The following is a 23632-nucleotide window of genomic DNA, read 5'->3' as shown; positions in this document are numbered from 1 at the left end:
ATAAACGGAAATGAATCTCGGACACAGCAGGTACAATAACATACAAGGATGCTGAATGTACTAGTTAGCTGTACCTTAACAATTATTTAAGCAGATGTTATATAACTTAATGCAAAGTAAGGTACAGTAAGATTCTATTAATCTATCAGCTATCTTAGATTAAAAACTACTAGATATCCTCTTTCCGTAAGTGTCGACTCTTCTAATAGAGTTGAGCCGAATCTGATTCACTGAAAAGGCCTGGTATACCCATCACAACTTGTTGCAGATTAACAAAATTAATTTGAAAATGTAACTTTGTTAAAATGTAATTTTTATAAAGTATTTTTTTTTATAAAATAAAATTGTATTATAAAATAAATTTTTATAAAATTAATAACAATTTAATTAAATAAATCAAAATATAAAAAGGTAATTAAAATTTAATTTCAAAATTAATTTTAAAATATCACTTAATTTATAAAACGTCAGTTCAATATAATTGCCTTTTAGTTTATTAAATGATTTATGCGCACGAGCAATTTAATAGTTCACTGTACATGCTCATTTTTAAACATACATTTTTTTTATTGTTGCATTGGCATCAGATTTATTCCCATAATAAAAAGGCAACAAATTTCATTATAAAGCTAAATTAAATTAAAATGAGAACTTTTTAACATTGTCATATTTATCGGTCAGTACCGCCCTCTTGGGGTTAAAAGCTGAACTATAATAAATCTCTCCTGTTTATAGGCACACAAATATTCAAAACCATTTTCAGCAATCTGGTAAAACACTGTCTGTTCCACTAATCCTGAAAATGTATGAGCACAACAGAAAGCAAGCTTCAACACATCCGACCATGGAGACAGCATTTTATTGAATGAGTTTGATTAACAAAATGAGCACTTCAAAGTAGAACAATTTGCCATTCATTTTAGTTAATATATCAATCAAGTCAGTTGGACTTGGAAGTCACCTGAGCAGGATCACATCAGATTTGTGATTTCAGAAGCCTCTTTGGTTTATTACATCTAAAAGGAAATTAAAGGATACGAAAAGCCTAAAAGATATTTACAGATCATATACAACATCCATCCCTGTGCTTGTCCGAGTGCCATTTCTGCATATTTTCGCAAGAAAATCTTTATAAAAACACCCATATGTTGTGCTTGAATTTGTAAGCATTCAACAAGAAAACAAATTTAAAGTGCAGTACATGTCAGTAGTTTGAGTGCAAAGAATAATAGAGGTAAACTCTGTTAGGCCAGATATATAAAGGCATCCTACACATTCATCTTATTCCACAGTGTAATGAGACATTTTATGGACTTGTGGTGCTGTAAATACCCCTAATAGACATTTAAAATTATAGCTGTATTATGTGTAACATGCAACTAGTGAGCTGTGAGTGGACAGTTACAATGTGCATGATAAACACATGTAACACACTTTTGTAATAAGTATTTAGATGCGCAAACTGAAGTTGGGCCTAATCACGTGTGGCCTACATTTAGTCATATAGAATAGTTCGCCAGATTTACAGAGTCACTGAGTTAAAGTAAACAGTGATTAAAGCAGAGCCAGCACTAAAACAGTAAGAGCACGTCTGAACTGGAGGCACAGTAGTTTGATTTTTTACCGAACAGGTGTAAAGAATTTGTAGGAAGAACACTTGCTTACTTAAGTGAAGAGAAAAAACACATGAAATAATAAAGCCATTAAACCTTTAAAATGATCCCAGTTTGGCATTTTCACAAAGTGCAATTAATTACTGGTCAGAAGAAATGCGTAAAAGAAAGGTCAAGCTTAAAATCCAATGATGTCACAGAAAACAAAAACAAACAAAAGAATATCGATGTGGAATGTTGGAGAGTCTTCTCATTAAAACACACAAACATACAAAAGTCATTAAGGAAGTTTAACTAAAAACAAACCGGCATGTTTACGCATATGTACAAAATCATTTGTCATTCCTTTAGTATATTAATTACAAACCCTGCAGCTGTTGTCTGCTGATCAGTTTTCATATTGGTGTAATACACTTTTCAACTCCTAACACTGAAAGGCACAGGAACCTGATTTTGCTTCATTGCTGTTCACTGACCGCATGCAGTACCATGTTCAGTCTGTCTCTGCAATCATACTAGCACTGTCTGCTTCATCATAGTTCCTCCGGTAACGTACGGTAGAGAAGTAGCGATGCCGTGTCCTTTTATACACAATGAAGATCACGAGTGCAAAGATACAAAGCAGCACGATGAGGAAGAAAACCAAGGCCACAGGACTACTGTGTGATTCTGAAATGAGAAAAGAAAGAAGATTAATCCAGGGCAAAAAATATAATGCATATAATGGTGAATCTTTATAAAAAATGTTTAAGTAGTAATAGTTTAAGATGGCTTATACTTACAAGTTCCTGATCTATTACTAACAAGTGGTACGTTAAAAAGATTTATTTTATTTATTGCATTTATTTATTTATTGCGAACCTACAGCTTCACCTCTAACTGTTACAAAGTATTAGCACTGAAGTCTCCTCCCAAAAAGGCCTCTTATCTTCTCACAAATTCATCATATCAACAGTTTCAACTATGGGGAGGTGGGAAGACAGTGGGAGGGTGGTGTCGGGGTGGGCATGGGGTCTGGTACAGGATGGGCACCGGCACCATAGGATGGGCACCATAGAAACTATCTATGCTGATCACTACCACGATCACAGCTACAGTTACCGAAAAAAAATGAAAACCTTTGGACCTTTCTCAGATTTAAGAATTCACCAGTTCTGTAATAAGATACTTTCTATGAATTATAATCAGTGTTGTTAACGTTTATGTGAACATGCAACTTTCAGCTGAAGGGGAGAAGCCCTAGTGCGTGCGACTCACTGGCAGGTGCCTTGCAGACGACGCGGTTGTGGCTTCCGGTGCAGCTCACTGTGCTCCATGTTCCGTTCATGGACACCAGGACAGCACAGCCAGGGTTGGGCTGAAAGTGGGCCCAGTTGGAGAAGTCTACCTCACTACCATCCATCCATTCAGCAGGTTTATCTGTGAGTTTAACAGTTTAAACAAATAATGACATGAAAATGTACATTTATTCAAAGCAATATTAACTATAGATAAAATAGTGCTTTCTATTTCAGTGCTTTTTTAAACTGGTGGTATACCTTTGTAGATTGTTCCTAGCCCCAGCCAAACACGGGAGGTGGCAAGAGGGTTTTCAGCAACGTGTCGTGTGACAAAATCATTCTCTTCCCTACTCTTAATGGTCAAAATCTGAGAGTTGGGTCCTAGAAATCACACAAAGTTATACAATTAGATACTGACAAAAGTAACATTTTAGACAGTATTTTTCCATTTTAAATGAGAAGAAATTCACAATTGTATATAGACAGTACAATCGAGAGCAATAAAATATTTTAAAACAAAAAAGTATGTGCCCTAAAAGTGATATATCTTTAACCCTTATAAAATCTTTTACCTGAGACTCACTGGAATCTCAGTGTACTGGTGAAAAGGGTTAAAGAGCTATAAATCATTAATAGCGTTCCAATGATCACAGTAACTACATACAGTTACTCATAGTGAACAGGAAGCTATTTGCATTTGTAATTTGGTCAAACTATATGTTGTTAAAATTAAGATGGCATGATAGTTTTGGGGTGTTTGAGCCACACATGAGGATCTGAGGAACATCATGAAGAACTAAAATTTTCAGGTGACTGTGCATCAAACATTAGCAATTCATCTGAAAACTCATAGAGTAGCTCCTGTAAATGCCTTTCAAGCCAGAATTTAAGATGCAAATACATACCCAGTTCCCTACAAATATTTTTTGCGTGCTCGTTGGAGAAAACCGTGTAGTTGGACATGGTCATGACAATGGCGTAACAACTGTCTTTATACTGGATCCATGAAACCTCTCCATTACTCTCAGGGCAGTTAACACTGGACTGAGCAGCGATCTGAGACTCTGATAAAAGATATAAAAAAAAATACATATGGGTATATACACTCATCTGCTTATTCATGCCACCAGAATCTAGTGAGCGCCATGGATTTTAAAGAAAGAGAAGCAGTTCTGTCGGTATAATGCATGTATGTGTGTATTTTACTTTGTTTGCTGTTGTAGCAAATGGCACCCTCCATCACAGCAAAGCAGTTGACTGCAGTCCAGCTGCCTTTAGAGTCCATGTAGACACATTTTTCTTCTGAAACAGAGTCTGTACTCAGAAACCCTTCAGGGTGGAAGTACAACGCCGTCCCATCTGACCACTCGTAAGGCCAACTGAACTAAAGGGATATCCAAGACTACTGTTAAAATCTTATGTGAAATGAAAAGTTCAATCCATCCATCCATCATCCTCTGTACTGCTTATCCTACACAGTCACAGGGAACCTGGAGTCTATTCCAGGAGACACACTGTATGGGGTACCAACCCATCACAAGGTACAATCTCACACTGGACTACAGACTATTTAGACATTCCAGACAGCCTACAGTACATGTCATTAGACTGGGGGAAGAAACCCCTAAAGCACTTGGAGAGCTCACACAGCACACTCCGCACACAACCATCTACTGAAAATGAAAAGCAAACACTAGTCCAGTTTACTTACATCCAACCTGGAAAGACCAATCCAGAGAGGAAATCCATCACGTTTAGCAATCAGTGCCATATCTCTGTTGGATGTTTCATTGTGAATGCTAACAAGATGGCCACCATCACTGCTGCATTCCTGCAGGGCCTGATACCAGTTTAACTTCTTCGTAACCAAGCGGAAGCTATAACCAGTTGGAGTCGTCACATCAGTTGGCTCCTTGCGGTACTCGTCTTTGGGATCTTAAAGAGAAATAAACAGCTTCTGAAAATGGCTCTATGGTAGTCTGAAGACTTGTACTCAGACTGTTCTGAAGTTATGACTTACCATTTTCAATTTTGCAAACCACAATGGTCCTCTGCTTGAAATGTTTAAAAAGGATTTCCTGCTCAAACAGGTACCATTCTCCAGACAGACTGAGACCAGCCATGAAGGGATTTGTGGCTGTCGGTCTTCCCTTTTTCCAGTTGGAATACTGAATGTTGGTATCATCATACCATTTCAGTTTCCCCTCTACAAAACAACAAAAGTACAATCAATTATCTATAAAAGTTGTTTGAGAGTTAAGAACCTGATAAAAGCAGAAAAGATTATGACAAGTACCTTTTTTGTCTCTGTACATCCCCAACCACACAAACGATGCCAGGTCTTTAAAAGGCTGAAGCTGCGTCTTAATGAATTCATTCTCCTCCTCATGCCGGATGGTCAGAATGTCACCCTTTCCAACTGAGGTCAGAAAAAACACAAATCACTAATAGTTCTTTAACATAAATGAAACAATCTGCAGAATCTCCCCATAGAGATCATGGAGAACATGGGGAAAATATAATAATACCCCTTCCACTAGGGGAGCACGGCCAATTTTGCTTTATAGGCTCCTGGCCTCGGATAGCTGTGGCATCATCAGGATTCAAACTACAGACAAATGCTTTTCTGTTGTGCCACTCAGAAGCATGGACATGCTGATTCATTATCTAATATAGAGTATTGGTGGTCAGTTGTTGAGTGTAAGTGGTTAGTGAATATCAATAAAATGCTCATTTGGGAAAATAAATATTGACTCAGTATTGGCCCGTACCAAGATGTCGGCACGTCTGCTGCTCTTTGTTGTTGTCGTGGTCTTGCCATCTTATTCCCTGCAGCAGAAACGTGTAGCAGTTGTTTTTGAATGGGATCCAGTTGGGTCCGTTGCTCTCGTGTGGACATGTTTTCGTGTCTTCTGAAGGCATGTTGTTGTTATCTAGATTATTTAAAAAAAAAAGTGTAAATGATGATGCATATGGCTTATCCTACACAGAGTCATTAGAAACATGGCGTTGATCCCAGGGGACTAGGGACATAAGATGGGGGAAACCTGGATGGGGTGCCAACTCATCACAGGACATGATGGTAAGCATCTTATAATGCATTTCTTTGGTCTGGAGGAGGAAACCAGAGTACCTGCATGAAACCACTAAGCATGGGAACAACTGGAAACCCCACACAGTGGGCTGAGGTAGGAATCCAACCACAACCCTGAAGGTGTGATAAAAAACATGCTAACCACCAAATCACAATGGCCCCTATATAATTTACGCATTTGATTCGTTCTATAACGCATCAATTCCTGACTTAAATCCACTTAACTAGCAAAAGCCAATTATTCAGCACATTTTATTGACTCCAATTGCAAGTCTATTAACTGTAGAACAGCAAGCATTTGAAATGTTCAGACCTTGTGGCAGGTGACAGATAGCCCCTTTTAGCTTTTCCCCACATTCTGTAGCCTTCCAGTAACCATCAATGTCCAGATAAACACATCGCCCTACAGCTTCCTCTGGGCCCCAGCGGCTAAACACCGTGTGACTGTGATCTGTCCACTGGTACAGCTCATCCTGGGAAAAACACAGCAATAGAACAAGCCTGAAATATTAGAACCATTTCCATTCCTAGTGATGTCTCACCACTTTTTCAGCCACAATGAAGTGCAGTGTTTGTATGCGTGTATATGCACAAGTAGGAGACTTTTACATTTTCACTGTACAGTCCGATCCAGAGTGGAGAACGAGCTTTGCTGACGTGTACAGTGAGCACAGCTTGTTGGTATGCATCAGCCACGCTAGCCAAGTCCATGCCATTCTTCTTACATAAATCCAGCGCTTCGTACCAGGTCACGCTCTCCTTCAGTACCATCTTAAATGTTTTATTGTTGGCTTGGAACTCACCCTCTTCCACCACAGGGTCCTCCTGCTTATCTGAACCATAAAAAAATAAATACATTTTACTAACTGAATCATAGTTTATAAAAAGGGAAAAGACATACAAATTTATAGATATAGACCTGCATAATGCTGGCAGATAGCAACGCTCTGTTCATCAGAGCAGGAAGTGTAGTCCCAAGTGCCCAGCATGTCTGAATGGGGATCATTAAACATATAGGCACACAGCTCCCTGCCTTCCTGCTCAAACAACTACACAAAAACACAAATTGGGTATAGTCAACATTTCTTTTTAATGTAACCGTTACTGGTATTGTATCTAATGTGAAACAGAGCAACACTTGCATTGGCATACAAAAGACGCAGCTGGCCATGGATCAGTGGGTTAAAGTTGTGGTACTTCACAGGCGTCTTGTCCACCCACTGACTGTCTCTAAAACCAATCCAAAGTTTTTTTGGTTTGCCTGGCAGCAGGGTGGTGATGAAGTCTGTAGACAGAATCAAGCATGGAAAATGGAAAAGAAAAAAAATGATGGAAGAACCTTGTTGCCAGGATTTGTATACTGTACTGTAGTGTCTTGCAATATAGCCAGCTCATATAACAAATTGATCCAATTTTATTTTGATGATGATGAGCTGCTCTTCCAAACTCACCCTGTTCAGCTTGGTCTCGAATGGACGGGAGACTTCCCCTCAGAGTCTGACAGACCTCATTAGCTGATTTGAAACTCATGAACTGAGGCTTGGTCATTGTGTAACACTGTAAAATACAAACACATAATATGAAGCGGTAGCTGTGAGTGGTCGAACGAGTCCATGATTCAGAGCAGATCATTGGCAAACCTTGTCTCTGAAGGTAAACGTGCCAGGCTCGCAAGGCTTGCCGGAGGGGTGGTGCTCTGGCGTGTCATTTTCTGAGGATGTGACGTTTAATGTCTCGCACACAAAAGGCAGTCTGGTGTCACATCTTATACGGAAATCTGTACATTATGGGTGTTAATAGAAGATATTTTAATTGAGAAAAATAAAGGGTTACACTAAAGTGGCATATTTACTGTTGTACCTGGAGTGAAGGATCCAGGGCTAAGTGAAGTGCATCTTCCCAAGAACACAGAGTGATAGACGTGCAGACGAGCGAGCCTGAAAACACAGTGATTAGTTCGGTACCATCTCAGCTGTTCTAAATTGGTCTGCATTGGATTCAACAATTCACCTTATGGGAACAAGAGGACCAGGTTCACGAAGGTCCACCCACCAGTTCTCCATTCCAGCATGCTTCAAAACAAGAAAAACAACCGACGCTAGATGCTTCAGATATTTTACTGTGTGTGGGGCATGAGGTTGTAGAGACGTGTAGCCATACCTTATACAGATGTTCGTGCAGATGTCTGGCTGTGTTGAAAGACAGAGGTGTGGCTAGTTTGCTATTGTTACTGCTGCAGTACATGCTTGCCTCTTCGAAGGACAACCTCGGCTGGTTTACAAACCAGAACTCCTGTTCATCCATAAACACCGAGGTCTCATGGTGTCCGTCTGCAGTGCAGAGAAAAGAATATACACGTTACGCTAAAATCAGCTTCCGCAAAGGAACATGTATGGGAGTATTTTCTGGATAATTGAGCAGTAATTTGCATTTTTGTTTACATGAACGTAAAATATGCAGAAAAGCTGAAATTGAAAGTCTGTTTCAATTGCATTACAAATATCCATGATTTATGACCTGGACATGGCAAAGCAATTCACTTTCTTGGGTTAGTGTATGTTAGGAGTGTATACATATACCTTGGTTTTGCTATATGTACTTTTCTGTACATGATATTCAACAAAAATAAAAAATAAAAATAAAAAGATATCATTATTTTGTTTTGTGTATAATATTTTGTTTTGTACAACATTTTGGTTAATATTATTGGGCTAATAATAACAATTATACATCAAGCCAAATCTGTCCAAAACTTACTAACACGAGTGTGATGACAAAATACATGAAACAGTGTCTCAACAAATTTCAAATACAAAACCATATATTACATTCAAAAAATATTCCGGGGTTTAACAAGAAAATTATTTACTGGGTCACTTATTAACTAACTTAATTATCAGCAATGCATTTTTTATTAGTAAACTGTACAGTTTGGAGTGCAGACAAAATAATTTTAAATAAAGTAAGGATCATTTTAACATGAAATACTTCAAGGGGAACTGAGGAAATTGTCCAACTGAGGAAACAGATCCTTTTAGTTGTCTACTATGAATGACTTCAATTTAAAACACAAACACGCCCCATAGTATACTCCCGCCCCCAGCATTGATTGACAGGAATCCTTCTGTGCAAGTCATTGAAAAACAAAACCTATGCTATATAGCAACTTCTATTGAGTGAGACGTTCCTGTTCTGGTAAAACGTGATTTATATTTCATTTGAAAGAGGTCACAATTTATGCATACACAAAAACACTTTGCAATTACTTTTAAAACTTGTCCAGAAAATACTTCCATAAGCAGTGCAAGATCCATGAGAAGTAAGAAATTGTTAAACTTCACCTGGATTATACCATTCAGGATTTTTTGGGGTTTGTCCTGGAACACATACAACAAAACAATTCATTAAATCTGAACGAGCTATTTGTTTGTTTATTTTGTTATCTGATTCCAAACAGATTTAAAACAGCTCTGCTAGACAGAGCAAGAATCTTGTGACAGAATTACATGTACAATATACTGTAAACGCCTTCGATGTTTGGGCGTGGCTTACCTCGTGGGATCTGACACACCCACTCCAGCTTAGCATCACAGTGAAAGGCTCGGGGGTAAAACTGATTAGGACCTTCAGCAGTCAGGAATATGAACAGCAGTATGTACCGTTTCCTTAGTGACTAGTTAGAAAAACACAGACACACAGCATGTGTAATAATCAAGGACTGGACAGTGACTGTGCTTTTTCTCCCCCCCAGCACTGCTGAGATCTCTAATCTAATAGGTCCAAAGACTGGACTCATTTTCTTTCTGTAAATGAAATCACAAGGTCGCATTGATAAGCTTAATGTTCTCTAGTAACAAACGATTGGTCGACACGCCACATAAACGAAGTGCAAGTAGACATTTAGATGTTTATTAAGCAGCTTTGACGTCTGTTTATGAAAGTCATCACCCTTCTCTTATACTAAGGCTAAATTTCCACCTACAAACATACGATGGTTCTTACACAGGTACTGTTTTATTTATAAATGAAGATGTGGATTGTTACTTATTAATTTGTCATCTATTATTCCTGTCAAAAAATGAGCATTACGATCTTTGGCCCGAGCTGAGCAAAAACGATTTTAACTTCATTGCCTTATCAATGTGGAAGAACTTACACGGACATTTCAAAACTGACTGCCTTCCTTCAATGGTGGAATTTATGGATGTACCACTGGAAGAATAGATATTTCTGTGACATTTGATTGTATATTATTATATACACACAAGTGGACAAAATTGTTGGTACCCTTCGGTCAATGAAAGAAAAACTCACAATGGTCACAGAAAAAACTTTAATCTGACAAAAGTAATAAAAGAATAAATAAATCCTATGAAATGTTAACCAATGAAAGTCAGACATTGCTTTTCAACCATGTTTCAATGGAATTATTTAAAAAAAAAAAAAAAAAAAACTGAACAGGCCTAGACAAAAATGATGGTACCCCTAACTTAATATTTTGTTGCACAACCTTTTGAGGCAATCACTGCAATCAGACGATTCCTGTAACTGTCAATGAGACTTCTGCACCTCTCAGCAGGTATTTTGGCCCACTCCTCATGAGCAAACTTCTCCAGTTGTTTCCGATTTGAAGGGTGTCTTTTCCAGACGGCATGTTTCAGCTCCTTCCAAAGATGCTCAATAGGATTGAGGTCAGGGCTCATAGAAGGCCACTTTAGAATAGTCCAATGTTTTCCTCTTAGTCATTCTTGAGTGTTTTGGGTCATTGTCCTGTTGCAAGACCCATGACCTGCGACTGAGACCAAGCTTTCTGACACTGGCCAGCACATTTCTCTCTAGAATCCCTTGATAGTCTTCAGATTACATTGTACCCTGCACAGATTCAAGACACCCTGTGCCAGATGCAGCAAAGCAGCCCCAGAACATAACAGAGCCTCCTCCATGTTTCACAGTAGGAACAGTGTTCTTTTCTTGATATGCTTCATTTTTCCATCTGTGAACATGATGTGCCTTGGCAAAAAGTTCAATTTTTGTCTCCTCTGTTCATAGGACGTTCTCCCTGAAGCTTCGTGGCTTGTCAACATGTAGTTTGGCATATTCCAGTCTAGCTTTTTTATGATTTGTTTTCAACAATGGTGTCCTCCTTGGTCGTCTCCCATGTAGTCCACTTTGGCTCAAACAACGACGGATGGTGTGATCTGACACTGATGTTCCTTGAGCATGAAGTTCACCTTGGATCTCTTTAGAAGTCTTTCTGGGCCCTTTTGTTACCATTCGGATTATCCGTCTCTTTGATTTGTCATCAATTTTCCTCCTGCGGCCACGTCCAGGGAGGTTGGCTACAGTCCCATGGATCTTAACTTTCTGAATAATATGTGCAACTGTAGTCTCAGGAACATCTAGCTGCTTGGAGATGGTCTTATAGCCTTTACCTTTATCATGCTTGTCTATAATTTTCTTTCTAATCTCCTGAGACAACTCTTTCCTTCGCTTCCTCTGGTCCATGTTGAGTGTGGTACACACCATGTTACCAGACAACACAGTGACGACCTGGAGCACTATATATAGGCCCACTGACTGATTACAAGTTTGTAGACACCTGTGATGCTAATTAGTGGACACACCTTGAATTAACATGTCCCTTTGGTCACATTATTTTCAGTCTTTTCTAGGGGTACCATCATTTTTGTCTAGGCCTGTTCCATGAGTTTATTTTTTTAAATAATTCTGTTGAAGCATGGTTGAAAAGCAATGTCTGACTTTCACTGGTTAACATTCATAGAATTTTTATTTATTATTACTTTTGTCAGATTAAAGTTTTTTCTGTGACCATTGTGAGTTCTTCTTTCATTGACCGAAGGGTACCAACAATTTTGTCCACGTGTGTAGGTATTTTAATGCTATTTTTATGTTGTATTTATTGTTGCTGTGGCTTTACATTTTGTTGTGTATTTTGCTGCCTTCTAGGCCAGGTCACTCTTATAAAAGAGATTTTATCTAGATGAGTTTTTAGAGCCCCGTTGGTCCAGCGGCAGGATCATCCGCTCTCATTGCCGTGGCCCGGGTTCAATTCCCAGGCAGGGAGCTAACCCAGCTACCGAAGAGTTAACGTTCAGTGCCGGTCCCAAGCCTGGATAAAAATGGAAGTCAGGAAGGACATCCGGCATAAAACCTGTGCCAAATCTAATATGAAGCCCACGTGATCCGCTGTGGCGACCCCGACCAGGAAGCAGCCGAAGGTTTAAAATAAATAAAGGAATAAAATGAATATCTCAATGAGTTTTTATCCTGGATAATTAAAGATTACTGACACTACTATTCTGCTTATTCAGTTTCTTTAGAACATGACAAGCAAGTTTTTCTTACTTTCAAGAAAGAAAGAAAAAATAGGAGGCTGACTGTTGTTATCAGTGTCAAGACAGATACAGTAAGAATCAGGTTGTTACCATTCACACCTTTCTAATCTTTTTTGGTCCATTTTAAGTTTGTCACATAGTTGTTTAAGTTTACTATACGAAGGCATGCACTTCTGTGACGTTCAGTGTTTTGACTACTGATGAGACAGAGCTGTTTTTGACACCGTATCATTTCACCATGGCAGTGAAACGTGGAGTTAACACTGCATTTTATAACCCGAAGGTACAGAGCAGTGCCAATCTTGCTTCTAAATGACAAGTTCAGAACGATGATAACCCGGGGTTAAGCTCAGTTGTCTCTGCTCATCTATACTAATGTTCTGATGTACTATACTTCTTAGATTTATTAGATTTAATTCACCTTAAATGCAGTGCAGTCTCGGTTATACTCATCATCTTCATGGAACTCTTCTGGAAAGATCTTCATGGACACCTGAAAACAGAGCAGTTGAGACAGGTCATAGACTGTCAGAATAGAAAGCACTACATGACTACTAGTTAAAAATTCTATTCAGAAAGCAGTTATTAGTGTTATTAGTAACTCACAGGCTGCCCGTCGCTCCACTCCCATCGGTTGTCGTTGTTGGGATTTCGCCGATTTAAGCCAACCCAGAAGTAGCGATCATCACTGTACAACATAAAACATTTACATCAGGCATGTCATATGAAATGATATTTACATTTACAGCATTTAGCAGACACTCTTATCCAGAGTGACTTACATTTTTATTTCAGTATTCGAACACCTTAACCACTGATCTACCACATCCCTCATCCCCATACGATATGATATGAAATGTGTCAGGGCGCTGCTGGCTTTCAGTGTGAGACATTTGTTTTTTCCTTTGTTACAGTACACAGAATTTTAGTGGTTGAAGATGTGGTTGAACAGTGTGAAATTTTAGCTGATTATGAACAAACACTTGGGGCATTACAGAGAGCAGAACTGGGTTTGTGTGAAAATATGTCTGAACATTTTTGTTATTTTTTAAAGTTTTCTATGAATATATTGGCCCTAGGAAGGCAAATACTTCTGAAAAACTACAAATTCTAAAAATTTCTGGTACTTTCATGTTAATCACCACTCTCTAGAATAGAGTCTATAACACAATTTAAAAAAAGTGTGTAAAAAGTGAAGAGGTCTACACACTTTCTTAACTCAAATGTATACCACCAAAAGCATTTATGTTTAGTTTTCTAATCAGAGAGACTTACTGAACACAAGCCCAGATGTCTGTGTTTTGTGTGATTGTATATTTACCTAACAGAGTCTCTCATAATGTCATGGAGGAAATTCATCTCCTCATGCTCAGTGAAACTGGGTAGATGAGCTCCAAGCGCTTCGCAAAACTGCTCGGCCTCCTCCCACGAGCGCTTACGACTCACTCGCTCCTCGTTGAACACCTACATGTGCACAAACAGCATGACGTAACTGATGTGCGATTCTCACAAAGGTGCAGAGAGAGAGAGAGACACACACCTTGTAACAATACTTCATTCCAATTCGGGAAACCCATCCTTGAGGGCAGGTGGCATTGGGGTTAGGGTCTGCTGGTGATGTTGGGGTGGGAGGTTCAGAAGCAATGGGACTCTTACAGATACTACCAGCTTTAAACTCAGTGCAGTTTTCAACCGACCACTGACCCATTGGGCTCGTCGACATCACCGCACAGCCGCCTATTTTCACTGTAACACACACACACACACATCATAGCTGCCAATCTCTATATGCTCAGAAGTACACAAATTATCCATAAACAATATACAGTAGCTTTTAGTTGTTAGTATACAGTTTAACCCTTTTTGCCGGTACACTAATGTTCCACTCTGCTTGTGAACTGAAAGCCGTCGATTTTTCAATCGGTGTCAACAAATGAATGATTTTATCGTCACACAAGTCTGATATAAAATGAGTCAGGATGCATGTGTTTTTTCTTCTGTATATAACTTTACACAGAATTTCAGCGGTTGAAGATAAACACTTTCAAATTTTAGATGCTTATGAACAAGCACTTGGGGCATCTCAGTGAGAAGAAAGTGGTTTAATATCCTCATTTACATTGAAGATAGAAACATTTGTGTGAAATAACACTAACTAAAAAAATGTGTGTGTGTGAGCATATGCTAATCAGAGCAGAACATGATGAGCTTGTAAGTTTCATTATGAAAAGTTACTGAGTGCTGAGTCTAAATTAGAAGGTCTCGTCTTACCCCGGGGTTCTGAGTGGCTTACATATGTAGTTTTAACCGAAGGGGATGGGGTCAGTTTTAGGGTAGGTCATTATCAATACTTTCATCACAAAATTTCATCAAATGCTCTACAAAACACATAAAGCTCCTTTAACGTGTACTCAACCTGGTTCTCCCCATTTCCAATTAGTATATGAGATTTTGCTTGCTTGTCCATCCTGACTGAACCACTGGAACTCTCCTGTGCCTTTAGTGTCCTGAAGCCCAGTCCAGAAATACTGATGCTCACTGCTTACATGCTCCTTCAGCAGACTGTTAATGAAAGCCTGCTCAAATCTAAACAAGGAAGAGAATGTGTGTGTATGTGTATGTGCATGAGAGAGTGAGAAATATATACAGACATTTTATTGAACTGTTTAAGAGATGACATCAAATTATTTCACACCTAGCTGAACAATTACCTGTCATTAACGATGATTTTGCAGCTGTTCTTATAAGAGACTTTCCGAGTGTCAAGTTTATAACACGAATTTTTATACCTTCTCCAATCCTGTGGACGATGACAGAGAAAGGAGTTTACATGTTATCTTTGGTGACGCTTCTTAGATCTTCAAAAACAATACATAGGAGCAAAGTGCAAAACAAGGCCTTACCCCGTCTTGTGGGCAGCTATTTTCTGTTGCGCTCTCATTCACCTTGCCGGTTTTCTTACACAGAAAGGACTTCAGTGCAGTGCAAGAATCTACAGACCAAGAATGTATCTGAGAGGGTGGAAGATGAAAAAATGATTAGTACTGTATTTTTAAAATATGACGTTATGAACACAGACTGCAACAAATCCTGTATTAAAATTAGGACTTTTATTTGTAACATAAATATGGGCAAATTTTTTTTAGAAGTAGATCACTATAAATCAAATAGATTATTCAGTCTAAATGTTTAAATGTATTTAAACATTACAAAAGTCTTTAACTATATCTATACATATACAATACTTTTAATAATTAGAATTAATAATACAAAATTAAAAAAATGTACCACAAGAACAAGCTTAAGATCAGGACAAATGCATATGAATAGGTTTAATAAATCACATATCTGCTTTATTATAAGCTTATTACAACACTCACACACACACTCGCGCACACACATACTTGTGCACACACACATGATCAGATCAATTTAAGCTGCCAGAAAAGATATAGTAACTCATATAATCATTATTTACAACTGCGGTGCACTAAAAAGCATCCTAGAATGCACAATACATCGGATCAAGAGCCTATAGGTCCCTCAGGGTGTTTTTTGTTTCTTTCGCTCTATTTTGTGTAAACTCTAAAGACTGTTGTGTGTAAAAACCCCAGGTCTCACAACTAACATACTGATGTGCAGCTTTTTGTTTTTTTCAACCCTAGTTTCATAGTAAAAAGAAACATTGCTCTGCATTTTATCTCTGTGCCTGAGTAAGAGGGAAATTAGGTCAACTTTCAGTTTGAATGATTAATTATAGCAAGGCTATAACATGGTGGAGAAAAACTGTGTAGTGGTACACCAAGACATTTCAACTAGTAGTTTATCTGAAATGGACTTTATGTTCTCATAAAAATTGAGTGTGTGTGTGTGTGTGTGTGTGTGTGTGTGTGTGTAGCTTATGTACAATTATAGAAATGCAAACACTAAATATTATTTACACTAGAACCACATACCAAATCGGAGAGGACCACACAGTTTGTGGTGTTGGGCTTCAGCACTGCTGGTTGATTACGTGCCCAGTAGGTAAATGACGCTTCCGTTCCGTCTTCCCACTTAAAGAGTTCTGTGTCGCTCTCGACTTTTAAACCTATCCACGGGTTCAGAGCCTCTGGAGAACACAAATACATCAGTCAGGTTCCTTCTCGTTCTCATATTATGATATGATTATGATATGATTTGCAGTCTTGGAGTCTTATGTATTTGTTGCTCAGGTTTCACAGGTACTTTATAGTCACCAGACTACCGTCTGTCTGATCGTTCACAACTGCTAGAAAATGAACAGATGTACTGATAAACAGATAAACTCACTGTCTAGTTTGGGCTACGCTGCATTACACACTGCTGTGCTAATTTGATTTTTATTTTTGGTTCAGCACCCACTTGAAGCCCCTTTGAGCTTATTACAGCAATGTGATAAATACTAAAAAATGACTTTCTCGGTTGGGGGATTTTTGGCATTTACCACAGAGGTGTTGAAATAAACTGCATTTCTAAAGTCCTGTTTTTTTTTTAAATGTGTTTTGATTAATAAGCCAGTTTCTAAACCAATTGTTCCTTTTTATTGTCACATTATTATTATTATTTCTTTTGCTGTTCTGCTAAAATATAAAACCTGTAGCTTGTTGGTATATCAGTATGGCAGGCACTTATTTCAGCGTAACAGATATTGCGTTATCGGGTAGGCGTGGCCTATTTGATAATCTAACCCTAAACCTAACCCTAAACCTAAACCGTAGTTTTTGGTTGTTTATTTGTTTTCTAAAATAAATCAACCTGTATGACTGTTTTGTCCTTCGTAGTATGCTGTTGTTTTTTTTTTTTTTTTTTTTAAAAGAAGCCGTTTTTCCAAGACCTCCGGAAACACGCCAACTTTACGTTGTGGTAACGAAACCCCTGGAATTTAGTGCCTGCCATGTCAGCACATTGGGGAATGATCTTCATAGAATTGATGCCTACTTCCTGTAAAATGCATGGTGAGCACATGCATTTCCTCGAGACTGTGGATGCTGGCAAGCTGAGCTCCGTTCTCCACACACACTTGCTGTGCCTCTGAGTAGTTCCTCTTTTCCCCCAGCTGGGTTCCATAAAGATTATAGCAAAAACCCTGCCATGGGAACCATCCAGTCTCACACTGTGTGACCTTGTATACCTGTTTATCTACAGACAGAGATACAAACACAAATATCTTCCATAAATAGCAAATCTTTTGACAATGTAACACTGTGGTTGAATCGTTTCTTGCCCCACCTGTACTCTCTGTCTGGTTGCTGCTATCTTTTTTCTCACAGATATACGGCAGCTTCTTCTCACATGACTCCCCACCAAAGTGCAGATTGGCGAGCATCACCCCACACTCTGGTGTCATCCAAGTGTGCTGGACTGAAAACATGACAGTTTATTCATAACAAAACTAAGCTGTGATCATAGCTAATCAGAGGACGAGAACATATGCAGCCTTTATTAACCATGGACAATGAAAATGTCTCAGGCAGACAGATGTTCCTCCCACCACTTCTCGAAATGCATTGGCATAATTGGATAAATGTCCTATTCAAGCTGCATATTTGTTCAAACTGATGTGCGCACACACACATACACACACAATCAGCTGTGACCCTGTTGACAACAAAGGACTATTGTCTTTAGGCCAGAGAATAACGCACTTGCGCTACACAGAGATGGTAGGACTGACCCATCTCTAGCCAGAACAATGGCAGATACTGTAGAGTATATTTTTAAACATAATCTGAATGACTGCTGTGTTACACAGCTTAACCCTACACTGTGTGTTCAAACATAACCAGTTGTCATACCTTCTTCCCATGGGAAGTAAACTAGAGGTGATGCATCTGACCACTGCCACCCCTGTGCCCAGTCCAGCTGGTTCAGCCCGATCCACAACTGCTCCGGGAAATCTTTTGTTTTTACTTTGGGTGCAGAAATACATGAGTTATTTCGGTGGCAATCAGAATGGATTAATATGAACAAAAGCATCCTTGAGTAACTTTATACTAGTCAATGAGTTAGTCAATCAGAGAACTACTTCTGCCACTACAAGAGAATAAAGTCTAGCTTCATTTTTATGGGAAAAATTAAGAGAAATATACAAATTACAAATAAATTAGAAATAATGAAGTCTAAATTTGAATGGAGTTCAAATTGTAATCGTTACACACACAACCACACAGTGACACATGTATTGTGATATGAAATTCTATTTTCACTACCCCCCCTTTTTTATCCTGACACATTGCACTATTGTAAAACGAAATCTTAAAAAAAATGGACAAATTTCCAATGGTTTGTTTGTGTATAATCATATTTACAGTTCTGCAGCTCTTGAGAACTGGACACGCTGAGCAAATCTCCGCCCTGACTACGGCAGGCATCCCGTGCCTCGTGCCAAGAAGCCATCGCTGTTGAAACCACCTGGTAACACTGACCGTTGTAGGGGTCATCCCATAATGCACCACAGCCCTCCTCTGAGCCAGACATTGTAACATGAAATCATAGAGTGGAAAAAAAAGAAAGAGAGAGGGGGTTAGAGCTTGTATTTTCTCATTGTGTAGTGTGTTTTATATACAGTACAGAGCTTCCTTCTTTGATTTAATGCTTTAAATTGGACTGCTGCTATTACTTGATTATCTCACCTCTTCAAATATATTACACAGGTTATGTGGATATAAAATTCTGCATCGTATCACACGAAATGAAGGTCTAACTTCAGTATAACTTTTCACATCACTAAAATCGCCAAAAGCTCACAGGGAAAATGATTATTCTCTGGTTGCTTCGTCACTGTATGTGTGAGTGTAGCATGGGGCAGAAATCTATTATCTGCACCATCATGCAGCTCACTGGGTTTGTTATTTTTATATGTCACTACACTTCATACAATGAGCACTGATTTAAGGAGCTTCTATAGAGGTCTCCCGATTTTAGGAATTAACGCATCCTCACCAGCCAATGAGAAATGAGCAACAGTGAGCATTGTAGGATTACTAATATTCCTGCTTACTGGCATGCTTTCAAAATAATTTTGAACAATAAAATAAATAAATAAAAATATAACATCATTAACTCTTCAGAATCTACACACACACACACACACACACACAATAGATAAAGAAGGAAGGATGGATGCTCACCATACTGCAGACAGTTTCCCCACTTAAGATCCTTGTCATAGTTCTCAGTTGTGGAACACCAGGCGAGAGAGTGCAAGGCATCAGGACGGAGGCAGCTGTGGTGCCAGGAGTTATTGTATAAGAAGGGGAAGGTGCAGGGGGCACCGTTCGAGTTACCAGCGCTAGTGTGAATGGCTGGGAACACAGACACACACAGGTTTAACTCCTAAAGAGAAAGTGAACTCTATGCGCATGTATAATAACTGTTCAAACTGGTTCTCTAACCCATCTTTTTTTTTGTTTGTTAAACACGGTGATCGTCTAAAACACCAACAAGGCTACATTTAGAACCAAACATTCACCGCAAGACAAGCAGCTGTCATTCCCAGAAGTGAGCAAAACCCACAAAAACAATCAAACAATTCAAGCAGATCAAAGTAAAGTTTTCTGTTAATTTTGAAAGAAGCGAAAGTGAAAATAGATCCTTGCCACTTGTACCACATCGTGATATACTTATGGGAAAGATAAAAAGAATGCCCCCAAAAAAGTCCACAGAAACTGAAAAACCTTTATGTGACACATCATAACTGCAGTAAATAACACTTTGACTGTAGTGGTTTGATTATCTGATAAACACCTCATACATGATCTAAACATGATCTAAAACAACCAGAATTTTAAAGTAAATTTAAATTTATTAAAAAAAACTAAATCATTTACACGTTAAATGAGTAATTATCAGAACAGTGTAAAAATAGGAGCCCAGATGTCACCCAGATGACGATGTTCCCTTTTGAGTCTGGTTCCCATCAAAGTTTCTCTTCATACCGTCTCAGGGAGTTTTTTCCTCACCACCGTCACCACTAACGTGCTCATTATTGATAAACTGATTTAAAAACTTAAAATGTATATATTTGTGTAAATCAACTTGGTGAAATTGTTAATTGTGCTATACATATAAACAAAGAAAAGTGAACTGGATGGAAAGATCACAGGTTCAGAATTGCACGGTTATGCTGAGGGTTAATTTAAAAAAAAAAAAACAATCTGCTGTTAAAAGCGATACTAGAAAGACGCCCTTCCTGGCGGCATCTTACACAATACTGCAGTGAAACTTCATCATGACTTTATAATCGGCATTAGAGTTGTGGTTAGATGAAAACAAATTCAAATGTTATGGTCATGCGTACAATCCGCATGTTGGGTGCAAAAAAGGGCTCTGAAAAGGGCTGTTTTTTGGCTGCTAAAGATTTTTAGTCTCATTAATTTAAGCTAATTTCCAGAAGATATTTCAGACCAAAACCTGTTTCCTCCTCTGGCAGAAAACCTCTGAGCTTTGTTCTTGCCAAATCATATCACCAAACAACAAAAACAAGAACCGAAACAAGGGAAAAGTGCACCAAGCTTCCTCAATTAGTGTCTCCAACCTTTATTACAGAAATAAAATCCATGCTGTTATTTTCCCCAGAAATATTAACTTTATGGATGCCAATATTTTTTGAAAACTGTTTGTCTTTTGTAAGAATGTATCTAAACAGTGTAATTGTATAATTGTGATTAAAATTGAGCTTTTTTGGGCATTGGCGTCTCTTACTTCGGTACGGCTGTTCACAGATGTTCTCTGTAGTGCCTCCTCTTATCCAGGAATCAGATGTGTTCCGTTTGGCTGTCACAGAACCGCTGGCATTGACACTTAGCTTCATCTGAAAGGTGGTGATAATATATCCCTCATAGCAGCGCCATTCCAACATGGTGTTGTTGTAACAGCTGGTGAGAGACAGCGTTTTGGTAAGAATGTCCAATCCCAGGCAGGCGGATAAACCGGTGTGGAAGAGACGATGTCCCAAACCCCACATCCATGACTGGGCCGTCACTGATGAACAGTTTCCCAGTGTCAGAGAGCCTTCCTGAATCAGGAAGCATTTACCTGTGCCTTCATGCTGGATAGAGAAAATGCTGTTATCTGTGGAACAACAGAGACAGAGAGAGAGAAAATATCATCAAGCTATATTGTTATCATACTGTTACGATCCTAAAGAGCTGATTCCATTCCATACATTTGCCTGAACATTTCATTTGCTAATTTACAGTGGCTCTCTGGAACGCTGGCTGAGAGTATATACTCTGTATGGGACACCGGTCAATCACACACACATTCCCATGTTTAGTTCCCATGTCTTTACTTAAAAGTCATTACCTAGTGGAATATTTTTGGAAGGGAGAAGAAATTAGAAAACGCAGAGAAAACCCAGAGGGACACGACGTGGATAATGTAAACATAGACACAGGGAGTACACTGAGCCTGGAAATATAACTAGGGACCCTGGAGCTGTGAGGTCGCACGTGACCCTCCAGGGCAGAAATGTCTCAATGGAGAGGGCTCTAGGGTAGATGAAGTGTCAAGCCTCAGCACTACCCTTGATCAACACCCCCTCAACCCTCTTTTCTTCAGGGGCTCAGTCACATGACTGACCCTGCACTCTGACCCCAGCTTTTTAACAGACTGCAAAATGTGAATGGAAAAAAAAAATCAATGTGCTTTAAAGAATAAAGGCTCCATCTCCGGTGACAGGACTTACTTTATACCATATCAAAGCAAGAAGGAAACGTTACTTCTTTCTTCAAAGCTGTGACCTCAGAGAGTGAAAATTTTACATCTGTAACCAAATCTCCGTCTCTAAGAGCTCTGTTTAACTATCGCACCTTAAGATCTTAAAATTAACCTGTATTTAATTTGCATTTAATCAAAGAAAATCTAATTCAAAAGCCACAATAGGGTTGACTACCTCTAACTGAAGCGTGTCTCAGTCAACACACACATGTACAAGATTGCGTCCTCTTGGCAATAACCTTCTTGTAAACACTTTCGTTTTGAAAGCAAATTTTGCCTTGCAGAAAAACAGGAGTGAGTATTACAGGCCTTGTAGCTTTTGGGTGGAGACCAAGCACCATTATAAAAAGGCAGGGTTTGTAAAGATTATGTTTCCCTTTATTAAGGATTAAAGCTGTTCAAATATATTTTCACATAAAATACAGAAAGTAAAAACAATTTTTGTGACATTTTCTCTTTGAGACATGCTGGAAAGCAGTAAAATACATTACACCATAGGTTTTAAAAAGAGCCTGCATACAACACGTACTAAATAGTTGTACTACAGTATATATATATATATATATATATATATATATATATATATATATATATATATATATTTGTATATATGTAAATATAGGTATATACACATACATACTGTATATACACTGTAGTACAGAGCAACGTTACTATTGTGTGCAGTGTGATTTTGGCTGATGTGTTTAATCTAAACATACAAACAACTGAAAGTACTGAACACATCTGTATTATATATCTGTTTTATATATATATATAGAAGAAGAAACTAATGTAATAGATTTTAATAGACTTCCTAGTTACACAGCTAAACAACTAGCAAGACGGACGTCCGTTTAAAGGCAAATGAAGCCAATAACACTGTGTTTATGTCGCCGCTTTCAGATAGTAACAAACACCAGGTTTCTCACTTAACACTGATATGAAATAGACCCATAAATAAAGAGCATATGTGATGATATTGTGCTTGAAAGTCTGACCAGCCTCGAGCAGGAATGCGGTCTTACCAGTGCTCACAGTCGGGGCGCAACTTCCAAAGTGAACCGCGCTTTCTCCAAAAAGTAGGCACAATATCGCACAAAGCACCCTGTGCCCAACCCAGTCCATGGTTACATAGGAAAACACTGCTGCCTGAAGTCATTCGTTACTTTCCGAACACTGACAGCTCCACCGGTATGTTCACAGAGTATGTCAAAGTCAACATAGGCGAACTTCCCCTCCCAATGACTTGCAGCTATAAACCATTCTGTTTAGTGTTATTAGCTTCTGAAATGCCGCATCGCGATTGGACAACTGTCAAATACGTCACAAAACAGAGAAAGCCCCGCCCATTATATTTCTACTTTTTTTTTTTTTTTAAACTAAATAATATCTCATTTTCTAAAGAGATTAAAACAAGCACACAAATAGAAATAAAAAGTAACTGATCATTGATGTTGAAAATAAGTTTATTAAACATCTGCCTGAAGTCAAGCTCACATTGGTCTTGTTCCTTTTTCTCCACAAACTATTTGTAGATCTTCAAATAAA

General features: G+C 38.5%; 1 protein-coding gene across 1 annotated transcript; it reads right to left on the bottom strand.

The window, feature by feature from the left end:
* Positions 1-842: 842 nt before the first annotated feature.
* On the bottom strand, positions 843-23329 carry ly75 (lymphocyte antigen 75). The gene is made up of 35 exons (XM_060879018.1): positions 23110-23329; positions 21068-21436; positions 19495-19668; positions 18673-18828; positions 18160-18273; positions 17594-17725; positions 17303-17503; positions 16300-16454; positions 15247-15354; positions 15055-15143; positions 14760-14929; positions 13884-14089; positions 13665-13807; positions 12950-13031; positions 12765-12836; positions 9540-9660; positions 9329-9364; positions 8148-8317; positions 7998-8059; positions 7848-7924; positions 7628-7764; positions 7439-7544; positions 7130-7272; positions 6907-7036; positions 6597-6820; positions 6301-6460; positions 5665-5826; positions 5190-5312; positions 4914-5099; positions 4605-4828; positions 4100-4277; positions 3799-3957; positions 3152-3274; positions 2871-3032; positions 843-2282 (listed from the first exon to the last, which is right to left on the bottom strand). The coding sequence occupies exons 1-35, from the start codon at positions 23207-23209 to the stop codon at positions 2107-2109; spliced, it is 5130 nt and encodes a 1709-aa protein (XP_060735001.1). The 5' UTR covers positions 23210-23329; the 3' UTR covers positions 843-2106.
* Positions 23330-23632: the final 303 nt, after the last annotated feature.

Source organism: Tachysurus vachellii, chromosome 1 (assembly GCF_030014155.1).
Source record: "Tachysurus vachellii isolate PV-2020 chromosome 1, HZAU_Pvac_v1, whole genome shotgun sequence".
NCBI lineage: Eukaryota > Metazoa > Chordata > Actinopteri > Siluriformes > Bagridae > Tachysurus > Tachysurus vachellii.
Note: the sequence above shows the minus strand (reverse complement) of the source record. Positions and strands in the feature narration are given on the sequence as shown.

What these genes read in the sequence shown, in the direction of transcription:
- ly75 (XM_060879018.1), bottom strand. Translation starts at nt 23,209, where the DNA reads ATGGACTGGGTTGGGCACAGGGTGCTTTGTGCGATATTGTGCCTACTT. An exon ending in CAACCAGACAGAGAGTACAG is followed by an intron (nt 17,504 to 17,593) that starts GTGGGGCAAGAA and finishes CTCTGTCTGTAG; the next exon opens with ATAAACAGGTATACAAGGTC. An exon ending in GGTGTGTCAGATCCCACGAG is followed by an intron (nt 9,365 to 9,539) that starts GTAAGCCACGCC and finishes TATGTGTTCCAG; the next exon opens with GACAAACCCCAAAAAATCCT.